Source organism: Thermoascus crustaceus (assembly GCF_041956765.1).
Source record: "Thermoascus crustaceus strain CBS 181.67 unplaced genomic scaffold VTN00scaffold_3, whole genome shotgun sequence".
In the NCBI taxonomy this organism is placed as follows: Eukaryota; Fungi; Ascomycota; class Eurotiomycetes; order Eurotiales; family Thermoascaceae; genus Thermoascus; species Thermoascus crustaceus.
Window position 1 is genome coordinate 1,289,564 of NW_027192529.1, and position 23,150 is coordinate 1,312,713.

Here is a 23,150-nt window from a genome sequence, read left to right on the forward strand (position 1 = left end):
TATGACGACGAACCTTTCCCGCAGGCTTATAGCATTCAAGGCCGACAGTTCCCTTGCGCCCTTCCTTTATCAGACCCGCACCCTTACAGCGCCACCGTCGTACCTTTACCGCAGAGCTGTCCGATCTCAACGTCGCACCTATGCCGCGGAGAATACATCTTCGAACGAGAACACCTCAGATGGAGCTCCGAATGAAGACTCGCAAGCTGCCCTCGATGCTGAGCAAAATAAATCGTCTACAACATCCACGTCAGACGCCCCGTCAGCGTCAACGACAAGTAGCGATGCCCCCAAGCCACCGAATTATCTGAAGAAGAGAGCGGCAGCTATAACAAGCTCCAGAGAAACTTCTCAAAAAGACACGCCGCCTACAAAATTGCGCACTTCAATGACGCGCGACGAGAGAGAGGCGTTTAATCAGCTGCTCGACAGGCTGGGCACCCATTTGCCTTCCCAGACGCAGGAGAGCCTGGAGAAGTCGGGACTTCTTAAAGATCACTTGAAAAGAGATAAAATTGTGCCGTCCCAGGAGAATCGGAGAAAGCCAGCACAGGAGCCCAAGGAGCAGTCCGAAATATCTGCCATCTTCAACGAAGCTATGGAGGACGTGAAAGCGGGGCGCCATGAAGAGAATTCGACACCTGCAAAGGATGCGAAGAACAAAAGATTGTTTCCCAAGATGGGACGTGCCAGGTCTACGTTGGAGGTGGAGCGCGAACGTGTATCCAGGATTATTGAAAGAATCCGGAGGTTCAAGTACAGCGACGTGGACATCTCCGACCGCGCAAAGGAGCCCATGCCCATGGAGCGGATCATAGAGATTGTCGTCCGGAAAGAGTCGCAGAAGATCGAAGCCGCTTTGCAGAGCGCCATTGACGAAGGGAAAGGCGACATTGGGTTGTGGGAGGTCTGCAAGGAGCGCGTATTCGACATTATACAGCACCTGAAAGAAGATGACGCCCTCAAGTGGGAACAGCATCTGAGCGTCACCCGTAATGCGGGTGCTGGATCTTCTGGCGGACAGGAAAGTCAGGATATAAACGCAGCAGCAAATACCCCAGAGCCCGCGATGACAACAAGTCAGCCAAAAGAAAGCGAAGACGCCGGCTCCTCACCACCCAAGTCTACAGAGCCTCCAGCGACGGACGACGCCGACAACAAAGAACTCAAGACCTCTCCTGATACTCCTAGCGCCGTCTTGGAAATCCCTCCCTTCGTCCCCACCTACCCCGTAGTCTCCATCCTCTACCCGGAGATGATCCTCAGCGCCTTCCGCCTCCTCAACACCCACTTCCCCAACTCCCCGATCATCAGCCAGATCCTGCCGACCATCAAATCCCACGGCCGGCGCGCCGTCATCCTCGGTGCCTCCACGTCCCTCTACAACGAGCTGCTGTACTACTACTGGAGCACCCACGACGACCTCCCCACCGTCGTGTCCCTGCTGCAGGAGATGCACGTGACGGGCGTCGACCCGGACCACCAGACCTACGAGCTGGTCAAGTGCATGATCCAGCAGCACCAGAGAGAATTGAGGGCGTACCGCCGGCGGATGCAGAAGAAGCACGGCAAACGGAAGATGAGGAAGATGATGAAGCAGCAAGACGATGATGCCCTCTGGATGGACACGAAGCCCAACGAGGACGCCTTCCGCGAGCTCGTCGGGCAGGATGGCGAGCCGGGGTGGATCCAGCGGCTGGGTGCGCGGTTGCGAGAGATCGATGAGAGGGGGCAGATGGGGGAGCATCATGTGCCGATTCGGACGATGGAGATCGGTGGGTTCGAGTATGATCGAGTCAGCGAGGAGAAAGAGGCGGAGGTGGGGGGCAGGTGAAGGGTAAGGATAATAAAAAAGTGTGAAGATGAGGACGGTCATGGTCAGAGCATACGTATCGATGAGAAAAAAAAAGAACGTGACCGGAAGAAGGTTGGTTATGAACTTTTGAGGTGTTGCGAGCTCTGAATGAGCTCTAGTGGGTAAGTTCAGATATATATATAAGGCTGGGTACAGTACTGCTCACGGGTCTTGTTCATCTCCCTTCATCATCGTACATGTACATACATTCTGTATATTATGTATATCATCTGCCCCTGATATGTACGTCGTCATGTTAGGCTGGACCTGTCAAGAAAGAACAATAGAGTTTGTACAGAGAAACAAAGAGTGCATAGAAACGGGATTATCTTGAGATTGTACATTTACACATTGAAATGAATAAATAAAACAGGATATCATATCAACTATCAAAGTAACGTGAAATGTACAGTATAGTACAAAAAGTAAAAAAAGAAGATGGATCATAAAGAAAGCCCAGCGGATATCTATCTATCGCTTACAGCCTTTTCTTTCCTCTTCATCGCTGCTGCATATAAAACGGAGGAATCCCCGCATAATCGCAGAGATTTGTGTTATATATGTCGGCAACCTCTCTTTTCTTTTTCCCCCTTCCAGACTGCCAGGTTCTTTGAGTCAACTGTCCCACCACTGGACATCCAAAATATACCTCAACAGACGACACCCCTCGTTGACGATTTTATTTTACCGTTAAGCGCACACAAGACAAGAGTGTCTGTGTCTCGTTTTTAAATCTTCAATCCCCAACTCCTCCCCAATCCGACCGCCGTCCCCGCCATGAACCCCAGATACTGCCTCACCCCGCCCAGCTTCTCCCCGATGGCGTTGGCGTCCTCGATCCTGCGGTTCACGAAGGCCTCGGTGTCGGCGAACCCGGCGCTGCGGTCCTGCGTCATGACGACCTCGGCGCTGGCGTAGACGGCCGACAGAGAGAGGCGCTTGGTGTACCAGGCGGTGTCGATGGAGGCGTCGCCAGCGAGGGTGAGGATGTCGGAGGAAAGAGCGTGCAGCTCCGCGAGGGAGGCGGGGATGTTTTCGAGGAGGGACATGAGGGAGAGGGCCTGTCGACGGAACAGTAAGTTTATGTGTTGTTTTTTTTCTTCTTCTTATCTTCGAAAGATAGGACCGCATGGGGCAAGACAGAAAAGAGGGGAAAAGACTCACATCCTGCCACCGATGCACAATCTCCTCATTCATCCTCAACCTCTCTATAACCAGAATCTTGACCTTCTCCTCAACACTGAACTCCTTCTTCTTCCCCCCTTCCTCTCCCTGTTCCGCAAGCTTCTTCTCAAACAGACCCCCCTCCACCAACCCCTTCAACAACCCCCTCCGACTCGCCAGCCAGAACAGCACCAGATCCATCTCCCCCCGCGGGAACAGCTGCAGCGAGACGTCCAGGAACCCCACATCCCGCGCGCCCAGGACCAGCGCCTTGTGCGTGAAGCCGTGCTCGGGGACGTGCTGCAGGGCCGAGGAGAGGATGGAGACCTGTGAGGTGGTGTAGTCGTGGGGTGGGAGCGGGGGGTGGTATTGGGAGTGGTAGGATCTGGTCTGGATCTGGATCTGGGTCTGGCGGTGTGCTAGAGAGGCGCTTGAGCTTAGGGAGCGGGCTTGGATTCGAGGAGGGGACCGATGCGAGTATCGACGCTGAGCGACATCCTTACTCTGAACAGCTTGCCGGTGGTGAAAGCTCCGGATAGAAGAGAGGGAGAGGGTCGACCGTGACGAGGTTCGAACTGCCGCCGCTGCGACCGGCGACGAAGCCGCAGCAACCGGACACCGAGCAAGAATCAATGGCTGAGCCATGGTGTCGACTAGACCAATTGAACGCCCAAGTAGACAAATATCAGGATCAGGCCGCAACTCAGGAAGTTGTCCTAACTTCCAACGTTTCCGCAGGACTTCTCCGACTGGAACGTTTCGGATAGACGCGGTGCGGTCGTAGTAGGTGGTGGAGCAATTGTCCGTCCGACCCAATCTGCGTTCCCAACCCCGAAGGTCGATCAGATCAGATCAGATCAGAAGCCTCAATTCGTTGTTAGCGTTTGTTTGTTGAGATCTCAACTCGGACCAGAAGATCTGATCTGATCTGATCTGATCTGGCAAAGTTAGATCTCCGAAACGGATGTGGATTATTGTCGATCCAGGACCAGAGGGAGGTCGGTTGCCCGCGCCGTTAAGCTTAAGTCCGGGTTTGCGAACTTGCTGCCAAGACCCACGACATGGTATCTATCTACCTAGCCTAATCTTCATACTTGGTATCCATTATTACAGATATTTTTCACCTCACTTAGAAAAGAGGCCCCTGATAATATGCATATATATACATACAATGATAGATATTTTTCACTTGAAGAAGAAAGCACATGCTACGACATGGATTAGGTACCTACGTACCTACCTACATCAGAGCATTTACCTACCTAACCTGAGAACGCGTTCGGTCCGGTGAATATATATATAAGATTCATAAAGATAAGTACTTTATATCTTATAGATAGCTATAGAGCTAACCAGGGGGAAATGAAAAAAAAAATCCCAAGCTACCGCGGGACATAACATGATTCGAAGCACTTCAGACAAGAAAACAGCAGTACAGTATTTGTACTGTATGCAGACTCTGTATATGTCTCTTAAAATATATTGGACATCTACCCATTTATAGGTTTTGTAGAATGCAATTCGATGTCCCACCTGATCGATCGCATGTACATACACTTAATTTTTCTTCACTTTTCGTCTTGCTAAGCATGGAGCACAGACATAGCCAGTCGAGACAGAGAGAGAGAAAGAGACTTTCTTCAAGCTCTCCCTGTATCTACATCTATTTCTTCATTCTGTCTGCCCGACGTAAAGGCCTATTTAGACTCGCGCCCCTTTTCAATTGATAAATATCATTATCGACGTGGTGATTCAAGTAAGAAACTATATACTCCGCAATACTGTCTCAAGCTTACGGCGATCATCTGATCTGAAATAAAACTAACATACCTCCCTTACGGCCATCGGAAACCATTCGGTGAGTCATCAAGCACCAGTAGTACGTAAAGTCAGTAGCATAGGCAGTCTACCTCAGGCGTCATATTCGGAACCAGTGTTCTCTACCCTCCTGTTGTGAGGACGAGGAGAGAGGAGAATGATGCCAACAGTGAGTGACACGGCACAAGGCAGCAATTCTTATGTTTGGCTTTTAGGAGTCAGATTGAGATTCTCCCGTTCACTCAGTCACACATCACTAGGCTTGGGGTATGGATAGAGTGGCACATCATCAAAATTCATCTTGTATCTAAGCCGTTCATTCATTCGTTCGTGCTACGCTTTCGAGCTCCATTCAGAAAAAGTCCTGGCCCGTGTGCTGGTTCAAGGAGTCAGTCAACTGTACTAAGTGACAAAGCACAGGCTAACAGATTCTGTTTAAGAATGAAATGATGTGAAAGGAAAAGAGACGCTGATTCTTCGAAAATTCCGGGTTCGCCTGCTGCCTTCCATCGGCCAGAACCGTAGCAAGGGAGGGAGAGAGTTGAGAAAATCAGAACGAAAAGTGCGGCTGAGGCACTAGATCACCATCCTGGTGGAGCAAACAGAGAATTCTAGCCTATAGACTACTTGGTGATACATCTTTTCACCAGCATATTGAGGTAACGGATGCCGGAGTTCAGCAGAGAAAGAGCAGCTCAGGGAGGAACAGAGACAAAGTGTCACAGACACCTATTCCAATGAGACAATCACATACAGCGACTCCGGTGCAGTGGTATTTTCGTGTCCCCGAGTCCAACAACGGGGAGACTTCCTGGTTGGTCCACAGGGATTCGTTGGGCTTCAATGAGGCTCCTCCAATGACCGGATTATACCCTTAAGGCCTGGTTGCCTGTTACACGCTATGAGACAGGGAGCTGTTAGCTATGCCAATCGGATTTCCCAGTCCAAATCCACAGGCGTGCAGCAGCAGGGCCGGCGTCCTTTCGCGTCGTATCTGCCGCACCCGTCCCCATGACCGGAGGGCCAGGTTCGAAGGCTGCCTTGCTGCTGCAAAGCAGGGGAATGGTGACCGCAACAGTCTTCAGGCCCCTTCTCTCATTCGTGATATCGATCATTTTTGCTCCACAGAGCCATTTCCACTGCCCACCGCGCTCCTGCTATTCCAAGCTTCGGGAACAGCCAAAACTTGGTTCGTACAGAACAGTAAGACGATCCGTGGACACCGTCGAGATGACCGGACGCTGCTTTGCGGGTAATGAAACTCGCGCGTGTATTCCGGAAGATCATGCATACTCCGTAAGCTCTGTGCAAAGACTGCTCGAGTCCGTTCAGATACTCCATGCAGCAGAACAGCCCGGCCCTAGTTTCGGTAACGAAATGAGAACGCTGGAATCAGCGGATGGATCTTCGTAGGAATGTGATAATCCTATTAGGAAAATTAGGTAAACACTCGTGGGAAATAAAGTATATGCAGACGCAAACTGCGTCTTTGGAGCCAAGATCTTGTGGGAATAAAGACGGAGACATAAACTTTTACTTTGCATGATAGCTACCTTTTTTTGGCTTACCGCTGGACTCAACTCTACCGTTCATCTTCAAATATTCGTAAATGCAGGCCTGACGATCGATTCTGCTCGTATATATTATATTTACCCGGTGGCCGAATCAGGAAGTGGTCCGCTTGTCTAAATAGATCTCGTCGACACGCGCCAACCTATTCAAATGCATGTGCTGCATTAGCCATGCGTCAGCGCTGGGTCCTTGGCTCCTGCTTGTCTGTAGCCAAGGACTAGACTAGATAATAACCATTATATAGAACAATAGAGGCCCTGACAGGTCAAGACAAAAATGACAAATCTATCTGGGTATTAGAGATATGATGACGTTCCATCGTAGATCAAGCGAGAGAAGAGAATATACAGGAATCACATATAATAGCAACATTTTAGCGAGGATACTTGGAGGTTGTGGGTGATCGGGTTCGCGACATATAGAGTATTTGGTCAGTGTAGCCGACCAGGGAATGTAGCATACCCAGATCCGTTGGACAACCAATGAAAATATAGAAAAGTGACCGTTTAGCTGTCGCAGCGCTGCGACGCTGATGCGGAAACAACGCATGAAGCGAGGGATTCGAGGTAGAAGAACCGAGATACTCGCGCTGGAAGTCCGTACTCCCCACGAAGTGAATTCGAGACATGGATAGAATCGTCGACGTAAGGAACACGATAATCAGTGCCTAGAAGCTGCTAGATTAGTGACTTCCAGGGGTAGCCTGGAGGTCCATGTAAAGAAACCGCACGCAACGCCGTGGCTGCCGTTGGCAGAAGATGGTTTACTTGAGACGGAGTAAATAATACTGATCCTTATGGATGCATCGGGGAAGCCACGCGGCGTGAAAACCCACAACAAGTAACGCGTACCAAATCAAGTGGAGCAGTCAAAACTGTTAGCCAATCCTCGATGGCATATGTCTATTTTGACGCGCCATTAACTGTGACTTCCCTGCATTCGGGTCTGGCATATCGCACCCGCTAGTAGTGAGGCACATCCCACGCAGAGATCTAGGACAAGCCACTAAAGGAACTTCAGATCCCCTTCGTGGGATAACTGGTTGGCATCGATCTCCAATGTCAACAGAAGCAGACTTCACACGCAACAGAGCTTTGTAGCATGTCATGAATCGCAATGCTGCTACGACAGATACCACAAACATTGCATGGATGTGAGGGGAGCATGTGGTTGCTTTCGGGGGCTTTGATAGTGAATAGTCCCAGCAAGCACGTCGACTCTGGAATGCGTGGGATTTGCGGCGCAGAAAACTCCTTGAATGGTCTTGTCACAGCCACATACTCCGCACATAATTCCCGACCGATGTGATTAAATCAAAGGCCGGCATGATCAGGATCGGTTGATTCGATGGTGTCGTACAGACCATAGTCACAAGCATCGTTCCGGGAAAGTTTTGACGATAATAATAGTATCTCGTAGCGACACGGAGCAGATTGGTAGGAGTCTTAGTCGTAAGTCCCATCTCCTGCAGAGGCATCGATGATCGCCTCGTTAGCCATCTCACTAACGAAACAAATCTGACAACGGAACAAATGCCGCAAAGCCCGGTTACGGGGCTTGTAGCAGCCTTCTTGGCCGACGGGACGGTGCCATCACCCTTTGCTGCATAACGATCTATGATAGATTGCTCTGATCGAGCAGTCAGCCAACCCAGTCACTGGGCAGTTTTAAAAGACATTATATAAATGACTGCGACTGGATTACTTGGGCCAGCTGATCCAGCTTGCTCCATTTGACGGACTGTCCTCCTATTTTCCATCAGGTCAGGACGAACTTTTTTGGCGGTGCCGGTTGGTGGGGGATGAAGAGAGTTGCACGTAGGAGTTAAAGCCACCCGGTTCGGTGCTGTGATTGGACCCAACTCCCTGCAACCATCACGAGCGATCCGATCTGGTTGGACGCGAGGCACGACACCATCATACTATGTGCGTAGTCCACGCAGGCATTGGGGGTTCGAACATGGGTGCTTTCAGCTGGTAGCTCTCGTCAGTAGAATGAATATGGAGAAATGAGCATCAGAGAAGGGGAAAAAAAGGAGAGATGACGATGGATAAGCATGGTCAGCACACAAGAGTCGTGCAGACCTGCATGATTTGCTATGAGTACAGAAGACCAACCAGGAAGCAGAACAGCCAGGAGACACGAGGGCTTGGGATGGTTAGCCCTAACCTCCTGTCGGCGGCTGATGCTTATGTACGGCGGTTGGAGACAAGCTGGGGGACCTTGCGAGAGGCGGACAGACTCCGGAGGTGCCCGTTTCTCCACCCGCCCTATCGCGTACCTGCGGGCCCCGCGATAGCCAAGGTGCTCACTCTGGTCCACTTGGCGCGTGCCCCTCAGATATAGGACGCATCTTCAGCTTCTGCTGCTGACGGTTTAACTATCCGTACGGACATGTAGATTAAGGCACGGTCGATGATGGCATGCAGCTTCGTTCGGAGACAGACGGTGGATGCGTCGCTGTCAGAAATTTATTCTCTGTACAGTAACCGACGATGCTAGCCCACATGGATGGGGGACGGATGAGGGACCGTGGAAACCAGCTGCAGGGGCCGAGACACCGGATAATCTCATTAATGTGCATGATTGGTAATGACCAGATAGGAATGGCAGAGGGGTGCTGTAGATATCTTCCGGACTCTGAGATCAGATACCCGAACTATTATTATTCCTTGGCCCTAGCACAAGTCAATTATGTCCGGAGAAGCAAGAACTGCAACAAAAATACCTGCCCGATGAAGCCCCTTGCTCCCAGGCTACCTGATACGGCAGGTCAGCGGGTGCTTCCCGTGTCGCAGTGAGGCACGTCGTGCCGGGTCTCGACGGTGCGCATTAATAATAGCAAGCCGTGACTTTGTATCCCCCTCGACAACCAGCCGGGGCCAAGTGCCGTAGAAGTCGACGGGAGAGGATCAGGGCCTCAACGAGTGCAGTGCGTTGTAGATCGACGGACATCTGGCATCTGCCAGACTGCCCTGATGCTGACTGAACGGGTGCCTGATCGCTCGCTCGAGCCGTCGCGCACGCGCATCCCGGCGGCGCTAGCTGGGCGCTAGGTACGGGTGACAGGCCTTGCCCACCAGGCAGAAAAGGCGTGCGAAAACTCTGCGAGCTCCATCAGCACGCAGCGTTCCAGACAGAGCATCCTCCCGTCTGGCCGCCAACGCCTATCATCCCTAACAGCCAGGATATCCTAAACTGACCCCGACGACATCATAACGCGTGCTGGACCGCGTCTGCCCGCGCCCGTCCCAAGCTTGCGTCTAGCTCGAGCCCTCATCCAGCAAGGTTCGACCGTCCACGGCTCCCGGATCGTCTTCTCGGCCTCGCCCTCTGTCTGACTGGCCGTCGCGAGAAAAAGAAAACGTTGTCCTTCCTCGCGGGATTCCAAGTCTCCATTGCCTGTTCCGTGCAGCTGCGCAGCTGCTCCGTCGTGCCGCCCTGCCCTACGCCTCGGCGCGTCCCCCCGACCGTTCCCTCTCCTCCGTCTCGCAAACCGCCAGCATCCCTGCTGCTGCTGGTCGTACGTCCTCGCCTTCGGCCTGACGCTGCTGCCCACACCCCCCCCCCTCCCCAATCGCTCTCTCTCTCTTCTCTTCCTGAGAGGAACCAGAAGCTGTCCATCATGGGTGCGTTGTTCCATCCCTTCCCCAGTCCTCTGCCTGCCCTCTGCCTTGCGCTCTCTCTGCATCTACCTGTCTTTTATCTGGTGCTCTGGTTGAGCCGCATTCTTCCCCCCTCCCCCCCTCTTCCTCCCAGCTGCCCGCGCTGTTTTTCTGTTTTCTGCTCCATCTTTTCTCTGCCCCAGCCTGGCCCGCAACCCACCCCTTGTCTTGGCTACCGAGCAGACGCCAACTGCTGCTTGCTCTGGCTGCTACCGCTGCCGCTGCCGCCCACCCAACATACCATTACCTCCCTCCACGCGCTCTCTTTTTCTTCCTTCCCTCCGCGTCCCATCTTCCCATCCCTGCTGCACTGCCCCGCCTTCTCTTCTTCTCTTCTCCTGTCGCCCCATTTTCCTTCTTCGAAAGCTCGTGGCTCACGCTTGGGATCCATCTTTTGCTAGATACAGCCGACGTTTATCGACCGCATCAAGTAAGTGGGATGCTTTTTTTTTGTGTTTCTTCTCCCGTGATCCCCCCTCGCAGAGAGGGATATCTTCCTTGCGTCAATCTCGGAGCCTGGCGCTGTGAGAATCATCGGAGTCCTGTGCTGGTCATCGTTCGACCGTGAACTCTCGCATTAGAGACGGCGTTTGGCAGGCTGTCGCTCTCCGGCCGCCAGGCTTGCAATCCCTCGTGGACCGGAAGATTGAGGCAAAGCGGAAACAAAGAACGGCACTGCGACCGTCCTCGAGCGCTGCTCCTTCCTTCAGTGAAGACCGCCGGTGCTATATCCGCGCCTGCCTCTTTCGCCGTGTCTGCTCCCCTCCTTCCGCGGTTTTCACCAGGGTTGCATCACCTGACCACCGCGCATACCACGGTCTCTCTCCAGCTCCGTGCGCGCCTGCCCCTCCCTTTATTATCACCTTCCCCGCCCTCCTCTTCCGTGACTCCTCAGCTCCGCCTCTCTTCCCTCTCACGTTATCCATTCGATGCCGTCCCTCCCGGCTGCTGCTAACCACGCCCAGCGTGAGAGGTCCCGTTCTCCACGTCGTCGTTCTCGCAGTCCTCGTCGCAGCCGTCGTTCGTACTCGCCTCGCAGCCGCTCTCGGAGCCGTGACGACTACCGCCGTAGTGATCGCCGATCAAGATCTCCTATGAGTGGTGCAGCTGGCGCTTCTGGAGGACACTCAGGCTCTGGCTACGGAGGACGTGGTGGCTTCTCATCCGGTAGATCATACGAGGAACGTATTGCTGCGAAGGAACAGATGATGCAGTCCGTGCGCGAATCGTCCCAGCAGGACCGCCGGGTCTACGTTGGGAATCTATCCTACGATGTCAAGTGGCATCACCTGAAAGATTTCATGAGACAGGGTGAGCAGGGTCATATTCGTGCGGGTGGAAGTGTGTGCTGGTTAGGTGGGGTGTGGCTGACTTGAGGGACGCATGTTACAGCTGGAGAGGTTCTCTTCGCCGATGTTTTACTACTTCCGAATGGAATGTCGAAGGTGGGCGCCAATGTGTAGTGTGGCTGGTTTCCTGGTTCTCCTTTGGTTATTTTTGATGGACTGTTGGATTGACGGGTTGGGACCTGGCCGTCCGGAATAATGTAGGGCTGCGGGTGAGTTAGCCTCGTGAAACTAACCGTCGTGGAAAAATGGCAGCTGACCAGGTTTACAGGATTGTGGAATACGCAACGAGGGAGCAAGCTCAGCATGCGGTCAACACGCTCAGCAACCAAAATCTGATGGGACGACTTGTCTATGTCCGCGAGGTACTTTTCGACCCCTAGCCTCTGCGAGCGGGACCTACGTCGGAACGACGTGAAGCTGACATTGTTCTCTATTTGCTATAGGACCGCGAGGCTGAGCCCCGCTTCACCGGTCCCCCTACTCGCGGAGACTTTGGGGGTGCCGGTAGAGGCGGTCTTGGAGGCTACGGTGGCGGACGTCAAATCTACGTTTCCAACGTTTGTTACCCATTCTGCCATGTGTCGTGGAAGGTTATTGTATTGACGTGAAAATTACAGCTCCCTTTCAATGTTGGCTGGCAAGACCTGAAGGATCTGTTCCGCCAAGCTGGTAAGTCGAGAAGAGCTGAAATTGTTCTATAGCAGATGTCGTGTTGTGTAAGCAGACCAGGATTGACCATTCCGTCATGCAGCCCAGCAAGGTGCCGTAATCCGTGCAGATGTCCATACCGACCCCAGCGGCCGTCCGAAAGGATCGGGTATTGTTGCATTCGAGTCTGCTGATGACGCGCGCAACGCCATCCAGCAATTCAACGGCTACGACTGGCAGGGGAGAACCCTTGAGGTGCGTGAGGACCGTTACGCTGGCGCTGGCTTCGGTTACGGTGGCCGCGGTGGATATGGCTTTGGCGGCCGTGGCGGCTTCGGTGGTCGCGGTGGTTTCAGTGGCCGCGGCGGCTACGGCGGCTTTGGAAGGGGCGGCTATGGCGGCGGATATGGAGGCGGAGGCTTCGACGCTGCTGCTGCCGCCTCTGTTCCCCCTAACCCCTTCACAGACTTTGCAACCTCTGGAGGGGAGAAGAGCCCCATCATCTACGTCCGCAACGTGAGTATCATGTTGAATTGGTCTGTAGGCTTCGGAACCGTCACTGACGACTTGGACAGCTGCCCTGGTCGACTTGCAATGAAGATCTTGTCGATCTCTTCTCTACCATTGGCAAGGTCGAGCGTGCTGAAATCCAGTACGAGCCCAACGGTCGCTCTCGCGGCACCGGTGTGGTCGAATTTGACAATGCTGAAACCGCCGAAACTGCAATTGGTACGTGATGGATCCCCTCGTTTTCACAGGAAACCTTTCACTAACTTCCATCCAGCCAAGTTCACTGGCTACCAGTACGGTGGCCGCCCTCTTGGCATAACTTTTGTCAAGTACCTTAACGCTGGACCTCAGGGTGACGCGATGGACGGCGCTGAGCCGACGTCCGGCATCACCCAGGACCAGATCATGTAACATTACCGTGTGCTTTTTGTCCAGCGGACAGAGATCCCGAAAAGTATGCGATGTATTGCACCAGGTGGTTCGCGAGGCTATGTTCCATGCGGGCAAGGTTAGGATTTCATCTTTTCTTCCAGCTGCTTTTATGAATCAATACAGGAAAAGCGAATTACGGTTCGGTTGATTTGCATGCTATGCCATGACTGGGCTCGATGGATCGATTGAACACCCCCTATTGTCTTGTTTGTATCAATTTCTGCCGACATGAGGCAGTCGAGTTAGCTTTTACTAGGCATGACCAAATTGTAATTCTTACTCTCCTTTGCCTTTGGGCTCAGATATGCTGTTGTTCAGTGCTTCCCACCTGTCCTCGATGTACGGTCCTGAGATTTAGAACACGATTACCAGCATCATTGACTATTTTACCATTACCTAGGGACCTCTCTTTTTACGTTGCTACGTCGTAAAGTGAGCAGATAGATTATAGACTTGGATAGAATACATGCCTGACTTCTGTTTGGTAATTTCTCTCCACTAAGTATCCAGTCTGTAGACAAGATTAGGTGCAGCAGCCGAGTCTCGCATGCACGCATAATATTTTATGCTTTGCATGGACATTGCATTACATTGCATTGCATTATTCCATGAATGATGTCGTTCCACTCGTTCTCTATGCCATTCATTCATTGGCCAGGTTAGGTGGCTAGCTACTACCTAAGCTTTGGCTACTTGGATGATTGGTTGCTTGTTCAGGTTGAGTAGAGCAGAGAGAGCAGTGAGTTAGGCTGGTGGCTGAGCTTTTCCTTTTCTCTCTTTCTTTCTAGGTGTTTTCTCTGTTTGGGTCGTCTTATCTTATTTTACTTCCTACTGTAGGGACAGGGTTTTTTCTATTTTTATTTGTATTTAATTGATGACTTCTCTGTCTCTGTACGTACAGTACACTATACCTGTCAACGGATATCGAGGTTAGGTAGGCGTTTAGTATGTCTGAGCTGGATATCAATCAATGGCACGAAAATCGGAGGTTTGATATGGGGACCAAAAAAAAGTGTGTTGCTCTATCCTAACCTGAGGCCTGACCTGACATTCTAAGAGAATCAGGATATCTGTTTCTGTTTGCAAATCGAAGCAAAATTCTATCTAGATGTAAAAAGGAAACAAACAAACAAACAAAAAGGAACAAGGAGTAAGATAGTCATATTCTATAGATGAATGCAGCCTGATTGATATAGGTGGTATAGTAGGTAGATACCTAGGTAGATAACTATCTTCAACATACAGACAGATAAAAGAGTCTGTTCTGTCGAAAACGAGTGTTTCAGTTGCGCTGTAGTGTAGCAGCTATATATATAAACAGACAGCGGATGGAATCAGATGGTTAGTTTAGAAAAATGAGCAACACAGACCAGACAACGCCGTCACCATGGCCAGTTCAGTTCAACGAGGGAGAAAACCTTGGAAGGAAACACGAAACCCAGAGCCCCAGATGATGATATTCGATCAAGATAAGATATACCTTGAATTGTAAAAAAGGAAAGGACACATAGACATGGACAAAAAAAGGTAACCTATGCAGAATATTCGCAGATGATATGGAAATCCATGCGTACAGCAACAACAGCAAACTGTTAACAGCGCCACAACCCGTTCTATGGTATAATATATATAACCCGTTGTTCATTTCGGTGTCGAGTTCTTTCATAGTTTTTTAAGTCCCAGACAGACAGACAAGCCAGTGCACACGCCAGTTTCACTTCCTATCGATTTGCTTGTAGAACCTTGAACCCATAATATCAGACACAGACACACACAACACAAGGGGGCCTGCCCTTCTTTCTGTTTTCTTTTCATGCGTCGATCGATCGATTGATTGGTATCTTATCTTCATCATCTCTTATAGAGCGACATATATAATGTGATATAAATTCTCTCATGCCGTGGAGGTTGAATTGGAATTCGAGTTCGAGTTACCGTTACTATTAGGCGGATACCTCCCCGGTATCTTCAGCTCGATCGTGGACACACTATCCTTCGACTTCGCTGACGTCAGGTCCGTTGAGCCTCGTTGCGGTAGGTGCGAGGTGCTCACACTCGTCAACGTGGGACCCGTGGTGGAAATCGGTGAGGTTGCGGTTGATGCGATCGTCGAGGAGGCTGCCCCTGGTGAGGATGACCGGGTTCGGTCCGGCTTTCGTAGGGACTCCTCCCTCTTCAGCTTGCGGTAGGTTCCGACTGCGATGGCAGAGGGCGTCATTTCGCCTCCGGTGGTAGTATCGATTGAAGTTGGAGCTGTATTGGTTGTGTGGTCTGTGATGTTTGTGCTGGTGGGTACGGTTGAGGCGCTTTCGTGTCTGTTGGGCTGTGTTTTAATACTATCTGCTGGGCTATCTCGGCCGGTGTGTAGTGCTGCGATACGAGCGTCCGATGTGCTCTTTCGGTTTGGTAGAGCTGGACGTTCCTCCGGATGCTGGGTATTTATATTATCCTGCTGGGCTGTTGTTTGCTGCCGCTTCTGTGCGGCTGCCACATTGGCAGCGCCACCGACAGCTGTTACATTATTATTTATCCATTCGCCGTGGTAACTGCTGTGCCTCTCCAAGGGAGCTAGATCACCGTCCGCTGGCTTGTTTATTCGGTTCGCTTCGTTCTCTTGATGACCTGGTACCGGCTGCCCGGCCGCTGCTAATGCTTCCTTATCTCCTGAACTATCTCCGCTAGAAGGCGACAGAGGGGCGTGTAAGTGTCGATCGATTTGCACGTCACTTGGGAATCGCCCACCTGGCTGAGGGCGCGACCACTGCGTGTCCGTCGTCGCCGGTGGTTCTTGGCTCAGTACAACCGAGTCTGCAGAGTACGGCGTCCGATCGGCTTCGTCCTCGTCCATCACACCGTCGCTGCTGATCGAGCTGGCCTTGAAGCTTCCAGTACTCACGGCTCTCATGTGACGTCTGACAAACGCATTCCGTGCTTCGCCGGTCTTGTTTATCAGGTTCTCGATGTCGTCGTACCATGCCATCATCGTGTCGTGTGATTCCGCTCTGAATACCCATGCGTGACCGCGGTGCATCGACCCCGTTTGTCGTCCTTTAAGCATAAATTTATGTGACGTCGAGTCGGGCTGCGAGTGCGAACCCAACTTCTGCTCCGGTAAATATAAAGACATGACTGGCGTCTGCCATGCGATTCGATCTGCAGATTTAAATTCGTGCAGATGAGTCGGAGACAAAACGTACCTGGGCCAAGTCAATCGCGACGTGTGACGATGATAGAAAACAAAAAGTATACTTACCAGCCAGGAGTATAGCTCTTAAGGTACTTGCTCTTCCGTTCCAGCATCCCCGATCTGACCTCCGCTGCTGCGGGGTGGTCTTTTCCGGGGTAGGTTATATTCTCCACATTGCGAACCGGAGTCTTCGGATCGACTAGTTGATCATTCTCCGCAATGAAAGCGTTCCACTCGTGGTCCTTTGGCATCGATATTGGCCCAGCTCGGAGCTTCTCTACCGTGTCGTACGCTTCATCCGCTTCCCGCTTGAGGATGCTGGCGTAGGCGTTATAGGCTTTTTGAATTTCTCCAACGACGATGGACTCGAGCTCGCGACCAGAGCTCTCCAGATTCAAGAAAGCCTGGACAAGATCAGCACTGCGCAAATCTAAGAAAGGAAGGCAGACCCACCCTGTGCAGGTAGTTTTCTTCCTCGATCTGCTTCTCTATCTGTTTGTCCACGCTCAATCTCACTATAAATGGGTCACCCTTCCCTGACGTGGCGGCCGGGTCAGTGTCGACAAGCCCTAGAGCCTCGTGCAGGTTTCGGATGGCTTTCCGTGTTCCCTCCATCTCCTTTTCCACTGTATTCTTGAAATCCCCTGATAGGTTCTTAATCTCCTTCGTCTTCTGCTGGAGGTCGCTCCTTAAGCCTGTAAGCTGGAGCACGACCTCATTTTCGACTTCCCTCGCCTTGTTTGCTTCTATAATGCCCTGCCTGTGATAATCTCGTAGAATCTCTGTCGCATCAGCCAGCCCACCTGACTCGAGGAACGTTGGAGGAAGCTGCATGTTATTTATAACATTTGCTGCTGACAATAACAGCTTTGCCCTCGTCTCGTAGGATTTCTGGATATCCTTGAAGAAGAGGATCAGATCCTTCAATACTTTGCGCCAAGCTGCTATCACGTCAGCTATCTCCGAATCTTCACATGAGAGGGGAATCAGACGAACCCTGGAACCGGTTTGCCAGCACCTCTGTCGGGTTGCCGTTCGTAGGAATCGGCACATAGAAGGCACTGTTGGTATCATCTCCGCCGCTCACACCGTATTTTTCCTTGTCGCCTAGGTTCAAGCTTCTCACACTGCCCGCGCGGAGACTTCTTCTGCTCCCGCTGCGGCGTATGCTACCCCTCTTGCTGAGCGACGCCTTCTTCTTCAGCGTGCCCACCCGGGACGGTGTGGGAGAGTGCGAACGCGACATCTGGGAGTCTGACCGCTGCAAGCCCGTCCGTTCAAGTACCAAGGAGCTGCGGTGGTTGGTGGCGGTGTCGAGCTCTTCATTGAACCGGGTCTGGTGCGACAGCGGGGACGGTTCGATGACAGCAGCACCATGGGCGGCATTGTAGTCGGAGGGGACGGTGGAATTCGTGCCTATGTAGGAGTTCGGCCGCGATCCTGACCCAGTGCCATAGCCTCTACTCAGGTGTGCTGGGTCACTGGGATGCGGGACGGAGGTGTACGCCTCATGCGATGGCGTTGGAGGCCGGGCGGCCATTGCCATGGTCGGAGGAGGCGTCGCGCGGGGAGAGTTCAACAGAGGATCAGAAGATAATCGCAGGACAGCAGCAATTGATGTCGGAAATGAAGGCCGGTAGGGATAACGCTCGTCTTAGGGGGCTAGGTTACCAGGCGAACGGGGGTCACTCAGGGTCTAGAGCACGCTGTTTGCGGGGGGCGCTTTCGCTGCGAGGACGATCACGGACTCGGCCCCACCGTCACGACTGAAGCTATTAGAACAGCGAACATGGACGATCGAGAAACCAGCGGGATAGGAGAGATCAGCGATGAGGAAGAGAAGATAGACGACGAGGAGACGCAGGGCGAGGAAAAGGGGGGGGAGGTCGGGTTTGCAGCGACGACGGTTGCGGATGACGTCTACCTTTGGCAGATGAAGCGCGACCTGGCGCCGGCTGGCGTGGGTTCAAGCCGCGGCCAGTCGAGGCCGGCGACGGCGAACGACGGAGCTACGGAGCCAGACGGCCCAGCGCAAAGACTATTTGCCTTGGTGGATATTCTGGAAGCTCTCTATTTCCAGAAGCCCTGCTGGTGCGCTGTTCTGTTGTGCTGTGCTGTGCTGGTGCTGGGACTGCTGCTGGTGCTGGTGCTGCCGTGCTGGTGGTGATGCGCCGTGATACAGCGTGGCGGTGGTCCTGAGCCGTCGAGGTCAGTCTCTGCAACTCTCAGATCTCTTCTCTTTTCCTTCTTCTCTCTGACACTGACTCTGGGCACAAAGTGAAACCGTCGAGCATAACCCCGGGTTGACCTCGTTCTCCCCGTCTAGCCTTTCTTCTCCACCCGAAAAAGGAGAACGTCCTGGGCCCAGAGCCTCCCAGCCCTCCCGGATCCGTACCGACGTCACCTAACGCTCACTTCTTCACGGTCCCGGCCCATCCTGAAGAACATGCCCTGCAAAAGCCACAGATCGTCCCAGGTGGCGTCAACGATATCCTGCTGCAGTCCGCACATGGGCAGGACGCACAATCGAGAGAGGCTTGCTCAATTCGTTCGCGTACCCCACCTGTCGGATGGCCCCGACAGCCACTGAGCTGCCCGCTGTTACATGGCCCTGATAGGCCTGTATCTACATTCCAAGCACTACGGCCCGACACTGCGGATGGCGCTTGAACTCTGCATATGGCTGTGCAACCGGCCAGTGGCGAGCGGTACAGCCCTGTAGTCGTCAAGCAGTCACCCTGCAGCTGAAACGGGAAAAAAGGAAGCTGAAGAAGGCTTGGCTGGGCCTGCTCCATACAATGGGAACGGGTATGATATCACCAGTACCGTCTTGCGGAACGTCACAAGACCAGCTCTGTGGCAGCACATGCAAATAAGATCTCTTGTCTAATTCTCGAGATACACGCCTGATAGGTAATTGTGTCTGACGAAATAAGTGGCATTCAACGACACCTCGAAACTGTTAACCTGAACCAGAATCGCTTGCAGGAAACGCTAGACATTCAAGTAGGTACTGAGGAACCGCTGAAATAACATTCCCCGATGCGTAATATGCTATGGTCCCAGTCGCTGTAATTATCGTTCCACCTATGACGTTCGACATCAGGCTGACTCAAAGGATCGACAGGCTTAAAAGAAAGAAAACTCGCTGTGGACGTAAGGGAATCGTGTTAGTACTTCGGCTGCGCTCTCTTGGCGCCCTGGTATAGAAGGATGTCACATGAAAAGACTCCGAGGCAGACTCGACTGGGCGATGAAACCCCCATCTCATGACGCGGCAGGTGCAGTGGTGGGCACGTCAATGCCATAAGCCTGCTTGATCCTCTCGCGTCTACGCTCTGCGTAGCCCGGGCCGTAGATGCCTGAGAGATCAGTCAGTGAGAGATTCTTGAAATGATTCGTCCAATGCGACGGCATACCTCTACCCTCGCCCAGTTCGGCAATGGTCTCTTCAGCCGGGGTTCTGTAAGCCTTCCTCAACTTCTCGAGGCGCTCAAAGTCATCTTCCTTCTTGTCCTTGCTGTATCCCCACAGAGAACCACCGGTGTACTCGAAGACACCCATAGCCGTCGCCAGGGCGGCACCGTAGCCCACTACGGCAGGGAAAGTCCGAGCTGTTACGTCAGTCAGTCAAATGCGCAGCGCATTAATTGAGGATCATAAACAAACCTCGGAGACCCAGAATCGAGCCGGAGAAGAAGCCCGCCAGCGTGACATTCCAGTGGTCCTCCTTCTCGCGCAAGTTGGCCGACGCGGTCTTCACGAACTCATAGGTACCACCCATGGCCGCTAGGTAGACGGTTATTATTAGCCTCAGTTAAGTCCCTGGAAGAAAAATCTAGGGAAACTACGCACCGAAAATGCCAATTGTGCTGCCAGTCCTCGTAAACACGCCCCATGGTCCAATGTTCTGCTTGGCCAGTGTATTCTGAACGGCAGACGCGAAGAGACCGATGCCTCCAGTGAGCATGGTCGTCTTCAGCGATGCCGAAATCGCATCCTTGGGGTGGTAGACCTTCTCCTCTGTGTTCGAGGCCATGGTGACTGGTTGAGGCCGGGATGCGGCTGCTGCTTGGGGATGAGGAGTCGTCGGTTAATGAAAGTACGGGGTAAGTTCTGCCGTGGGGCACCGCCTTTCTTGGCATCAACAAGGGAAGCTCTGTGGCAGATCTGAGGGAGGAGGGGCAGTGGCTTGCAGTGATGAGACACAATTTTTTCTGTTCAGTGAAGACAATTTGTTCTTTTCCTTCTGTTGATAGATAGGCAATTTCTGATTCATAAATTGCTACAGGGGGTGGAGGTTGTGCGTTGCAAGTTTGCCAGCCGTTTGCCTAGTGCTTTGCCCCTCCGTTCACCTGGGGCACCCATCTTTCACGTCAAGACGCGAGCTCCTTCACTTTTCTTTGAGTCACCGTTCCAACAGTCTCATTGTGAACACAGGTTACTGATATTGCGTCTCGCATACTCCCCTTTTGACGACGTCGTCCTTGGTACATGTGCTAGATAGGAAGCTGCCATTGGCCTCAGAGCTTCCGCTGTGACGTCGGCCAGCTCTCTGGCAGCCGCAATCTCCACCAGTTCTTTTTGCCTTGATCCTCTGGCGACCTGGGATTGCAATAGCCACATATGTCTACTTCACAGAGGGCAGGTCTGTAACATGACTGTAAATCTATCACGCAGTTCCTCCCGCTGACAGACATGGATACACAGGCAAGACTGCTCCGCGGCTCGTGCATGATATCGCACTATACGACCCAGACCATCCGCCCGGTTCAGGCCGGAACCTCCTCTCAGAGGTTCCCCCCGTGTTTGCTGAACCCCACAATGAATTGCAGCAGTGGATATCTCCAGAGGCATGCCAACATGTCTATGTGACGAAGCCAAACCAGAGCTTCCTGTCCCCGCCAGGCCAGAGACGCGGCCCCGCGACCACATACAGGGTAGCAGCAGTTTGCTCCAAATGCCGGTACCATCTGCAGGTAGTTGTGAACTACACCGCTGCAGAAGGCCAACGCAGCCAGAATTTGCCGGATCACATCCACCACCTGGTGTATAAGTCTGGAAGGCAGCGTGGTGGACCTCCTGGGGAGGAGATAACACCCAAGGGACAGAGGGCAGAGGCATTCCATTATGAATGCTCCTACCTGACATGCTCTGCCATTGTCTCTGTGCGCATTGTCTCGCCACTGCTTGGTGCAGAATGGGTGCAGCTTCTGACAGATCCGGACCTGCTCAAGCAGCGGACAGAGGAGGCAATTGCAGCTTTCCCTGACCGGCTAGAAGGCATATCACGGCCCCTCCCTGTCAATGTCCTGGCAAATTTGCGGACATATATCAACAATGCTCTCCATGATAAACAAAGGAGTAAGCAGATCTCTGCCGTTAACAAAAGATTCCTGGTCTGTTTTGGCGTTGAAGGGAAGCCCTGTAAGGACTTGCTAGAATTTCTGGAATTCCAGGCCAAGGTTGGTGCTTGCTCTTGCTGTTATAAGTACAACTCCAGAAGATTCTAAGTGGCATTTTCTGATATTCCCTTGTTCGCTTAGGACGATGGTTTCTGGCAACCTCCTCAGCCAGAATCCCCTGCTCTTGTCCCCTATCAAGACCCATTCAACATCTTCCTTGATGACGTCGTCCATGAGCTGTCGGTCCTTATAAACCAACGGCCTGCGGCTGAAAAGAAGGACCAGCAGATAGAACAGCCTTCTGCTGTTCCGGCTTATGATGATATTTACTACGCTCTTGGAGCTTTAGACTGTCAGTACCATCTGTCTTTACCTTGAGGGATCCAAAGCTGACATCAGGTAGATCCCAAGTCGCCCAGAGCAGGCGAGTTTGAAATGCCAGGAGCACCGTAAGTCTTTCCATCCACCAATAAACCGGGAAAGTACAGAGTCTAACGAAACTTTTAGATGCTATGAAGATTTGGGGGCTGTTGAAGATATGTCCTCCGCTCTGATCATCGAGGCCTATAATCGGCAAGTGTCCGTCGACCCTTTAAGAGCACCACACTACCTGCAATGCCTGAAGTCGATTGGGAACTGGAGAGGTGGATCAGATGGCGAGGCCATTGAGCAGGCTGTCATGGTAGCTTATTCCGAAGGAAAGTACACAGAAGAGGATGTAGCCAAGGCGTACAAGTACTTTGGGCTCAGCCATGAAGATCCAAACCTCACGGAAGACAGCATAATCGGGAAGTTCCATGCTTTCTTGAGTGCTACGACACATGAAACGGAGACCCGCAAACAATTATGGCGAATAGGGGATAGTAGGCAGAGCGAGCGCATCAAGTCTGCTGCAGAAGACAGTGAGTCTTGGCTGGATAAAAGTGTCATACGACAATTCTGACCATGGAGCAGGAGTCGCTACAGTCGATCAGGCTTTGGTATTCCTTGGTGTTGAGGAAAGTACAACTGATGATTTCATCATCACCATGTATACTGCGAAGGTACGGCTCGATCTTACTTCTAGCAGCAGGTGGATTCTTTGTTAAAAATGTTGTCTCAAGTGACAACATGGACAAGCGGCTAACGCGACATTTCCCCATTGCCAGGTCAATGACAGTCCGTCAAGCAAAGACCTTGCGCGGCGTGCCGTTGAACTTATTGCTGAAGCCCGAAAATCGGATACTTTGAAGCATTTCCTCAAAACCGGTGAGACAGGGGCGGGTGAAATGGATGTCGCCGATGCCTACCGTCTCCTTCAGATACCCGACCGGACTGCCGACGACGCTTCCATATTAGCAGCATACACTATTTGTGTAGATGAGGCCCCGGGACAAGTTGACACCTACAACCGGGCTCTTGGCATTATTGCGAAAGAAAAGAATAGTCCACTGCTGAGCAACTATGTTTCCGGCTCCACGTCGCAGTCTAATCGCAAGCTGTCGGAATGGCCAGTTGGTCTGCACAATATAGGCAATACCTGCTATCTCAATAGCTTGTTGCTAA

The 23,150-nt window shown here is 52.3% G+C and overlaps 8 protein-coding genes across 8 annotated transcripts; 4 read left to right on the forward strand and 4 right to left on the reverse strand.

The window, feature by feature from the left end:
* Position 1: 1 nt before the first annotated feature.
* On the forward strand, positions 2-1,834 carry VTN00DRAFT_5645 (uncharacterized protein; the record flags this gene model as incomplete). Its single annotated transcript, XM_069432198.1, has 1 exon — positions 2-1,834. The coding sequence occupies one exon, from the start codon at positions 2-4 to the stop codon at positions 1,832-1,834; it is 1,833 nt and encodes a 610-aa protein (XP_069288082.1).
* A 749-nt stretch (positions 1,835-2,583) lies between these two features.
* Positions 2,584-3,664, reverse strand: VTN00DRAFT_5646 (uncharacterized protein; the record flags this gene model as incomplete). The annotated part of the gene is made up of 2 exons (XM_069432199.1): positions 2,584-2,916; positions 3,020-3,664. The coding sequence occupies 2 exons, from the start codon at positions 3,662-3,664 to the stop codon at positions 2,584-2,586; spliced, it is 978 nt and encodes a 325-aa protein (XP_069288083.1).
* Positions 3,665-5,754: 2,090 nt separating this feature from the next.
* VTN00DRAFT_5647 (uncharacterized protein) lies at positions 5,755-6,124 on the reverse strand (the record flags this gene model as incomplete). Its single annotated transcript, XM_069432200.1, has 2 exons — positions 5,755-5,976; positions 6,035-6,124. 2 exons carry the CDS (start codon positions 6,122-6,124, stop codon positions 5,755-5,757), a joined length of 312 nt encoding a protein of 103 aa, XP_069288084.1.
* Positions 6,125-9,144: 3,020 nt separating this feature from the next.
* Positions 9,145-13,161, forward strand: VTN00DRAFT_5648 (uncharacterized protein; the record flags this gene model as incomplete). Its single annotated transcript, XM_069432201.1, has 13 exons — positions 9,145-9,181; positions 9,694-10,038; positions 10,218-10,504; positions 11,040-11,385; positions 11,467-11,519; positions 11,625-11,632; positions 11,692-11,785; positions 11,867-11,980; positions 12,041-12,092; positions 12,175-12,587; positions 12,647-12,800; positions 12,856-12,961; positions 13,017-13,161. The coding sequence occupies 13 exons, from the start codon at positions 9,145-9,147 to the stop codon at positions 13,159-13,161; spliced, it is 2,154 nt and encodes a 717-aa protein (XP_069288085.1).
* A 1,746-nt stretch (positions 13,162-14,907) lies between these two features.
* Positions 14,908-17,746, reverse strand: VTN00DRAFT_5649 (uncharacterized protein; the record flags this gene model as incomplete). Its single annotated transcript, XM_069432202.1, has 4 exons — positions 14,908-16,210; positions 16,267-16,604; positions 16,654-17,141; positions 17,197-17,746. The coding sequence occupies 4 exons, from the start codon at positions 17,744-17,746 to the stop codon at positions 14,908-14,910; spliced, it is 2,679 nt and encodes an 892-aa protein (XP_069288086.1).
* Positions 17,747-17,989: 243 nt separating this feature from the next.
* On the forward strand, positions 17,990-19,409 carry VTN00DRAFT_5650 (uncharacterized protein; the record flags this gene model as incomplete). Its single annotated transcript, XM_069432204.1, has 5 exons — positions 17,990-18,340; positions 18,383-18,408; positions 18,479-18,599; positions 19,114-19,210; positions 19,267-19,409. The coding sequence occupies 5 exons, from the start codon at positions 17,990-17,992 to the stop codon at positions 19,407-19,409; spliced, it is 738 nt and encodes a 245-aa protein (XP_069288087.1).
* Positions 19,410-19,467: 58 nt separating this feature from the next.
* Positions 19,468-20,239, reverse strand: VTN00DRAFT_5651 (uncharacterized protein; the record flags this gene model as incomplete). The annotated part of the gene is made up of 4 exons (XM_069432205.1): positions 19,468-19,562; positions 19,620-19,814; positions 19,870-19,989; positions 20,056-20,239. The coding sequence occupies 4 exons, from the start codon at positions 20,237-20,239 to the stop codon at positions 19,468-19,470; spliced, it is 594 nt and encodes a 197-aa protein (XP_069288088.1).
* Positions 20,240-20,826: 587 nt separating this feature from the next.
* VTN00DRAFT_5652 (uncharacterized protein) lies at positions 20,827-23,139 on the forward strand (the record flags this gene model as incomplete). The annotated part of the gene is made up of 8 exons (XM_069432206.1): positions 20,827-20,848; positions 20,911-21,665; positions 21,747-21,957; positions 22,009-22,054; positions 22,113-22,507; positions 22,560-22,648; positions 22,754-23,064; positions 23,118-23,139. 8 exons carry the CDS (start codon positions 20,827-20,829, stop codon positions 23,137-23,139), a joined length of 1,851 nt encoding a protein of 616 aa, XP_069288089.1.
* Between the last annotated feature and the right edge of the window lie 11 nt (positions 23,140-23,150).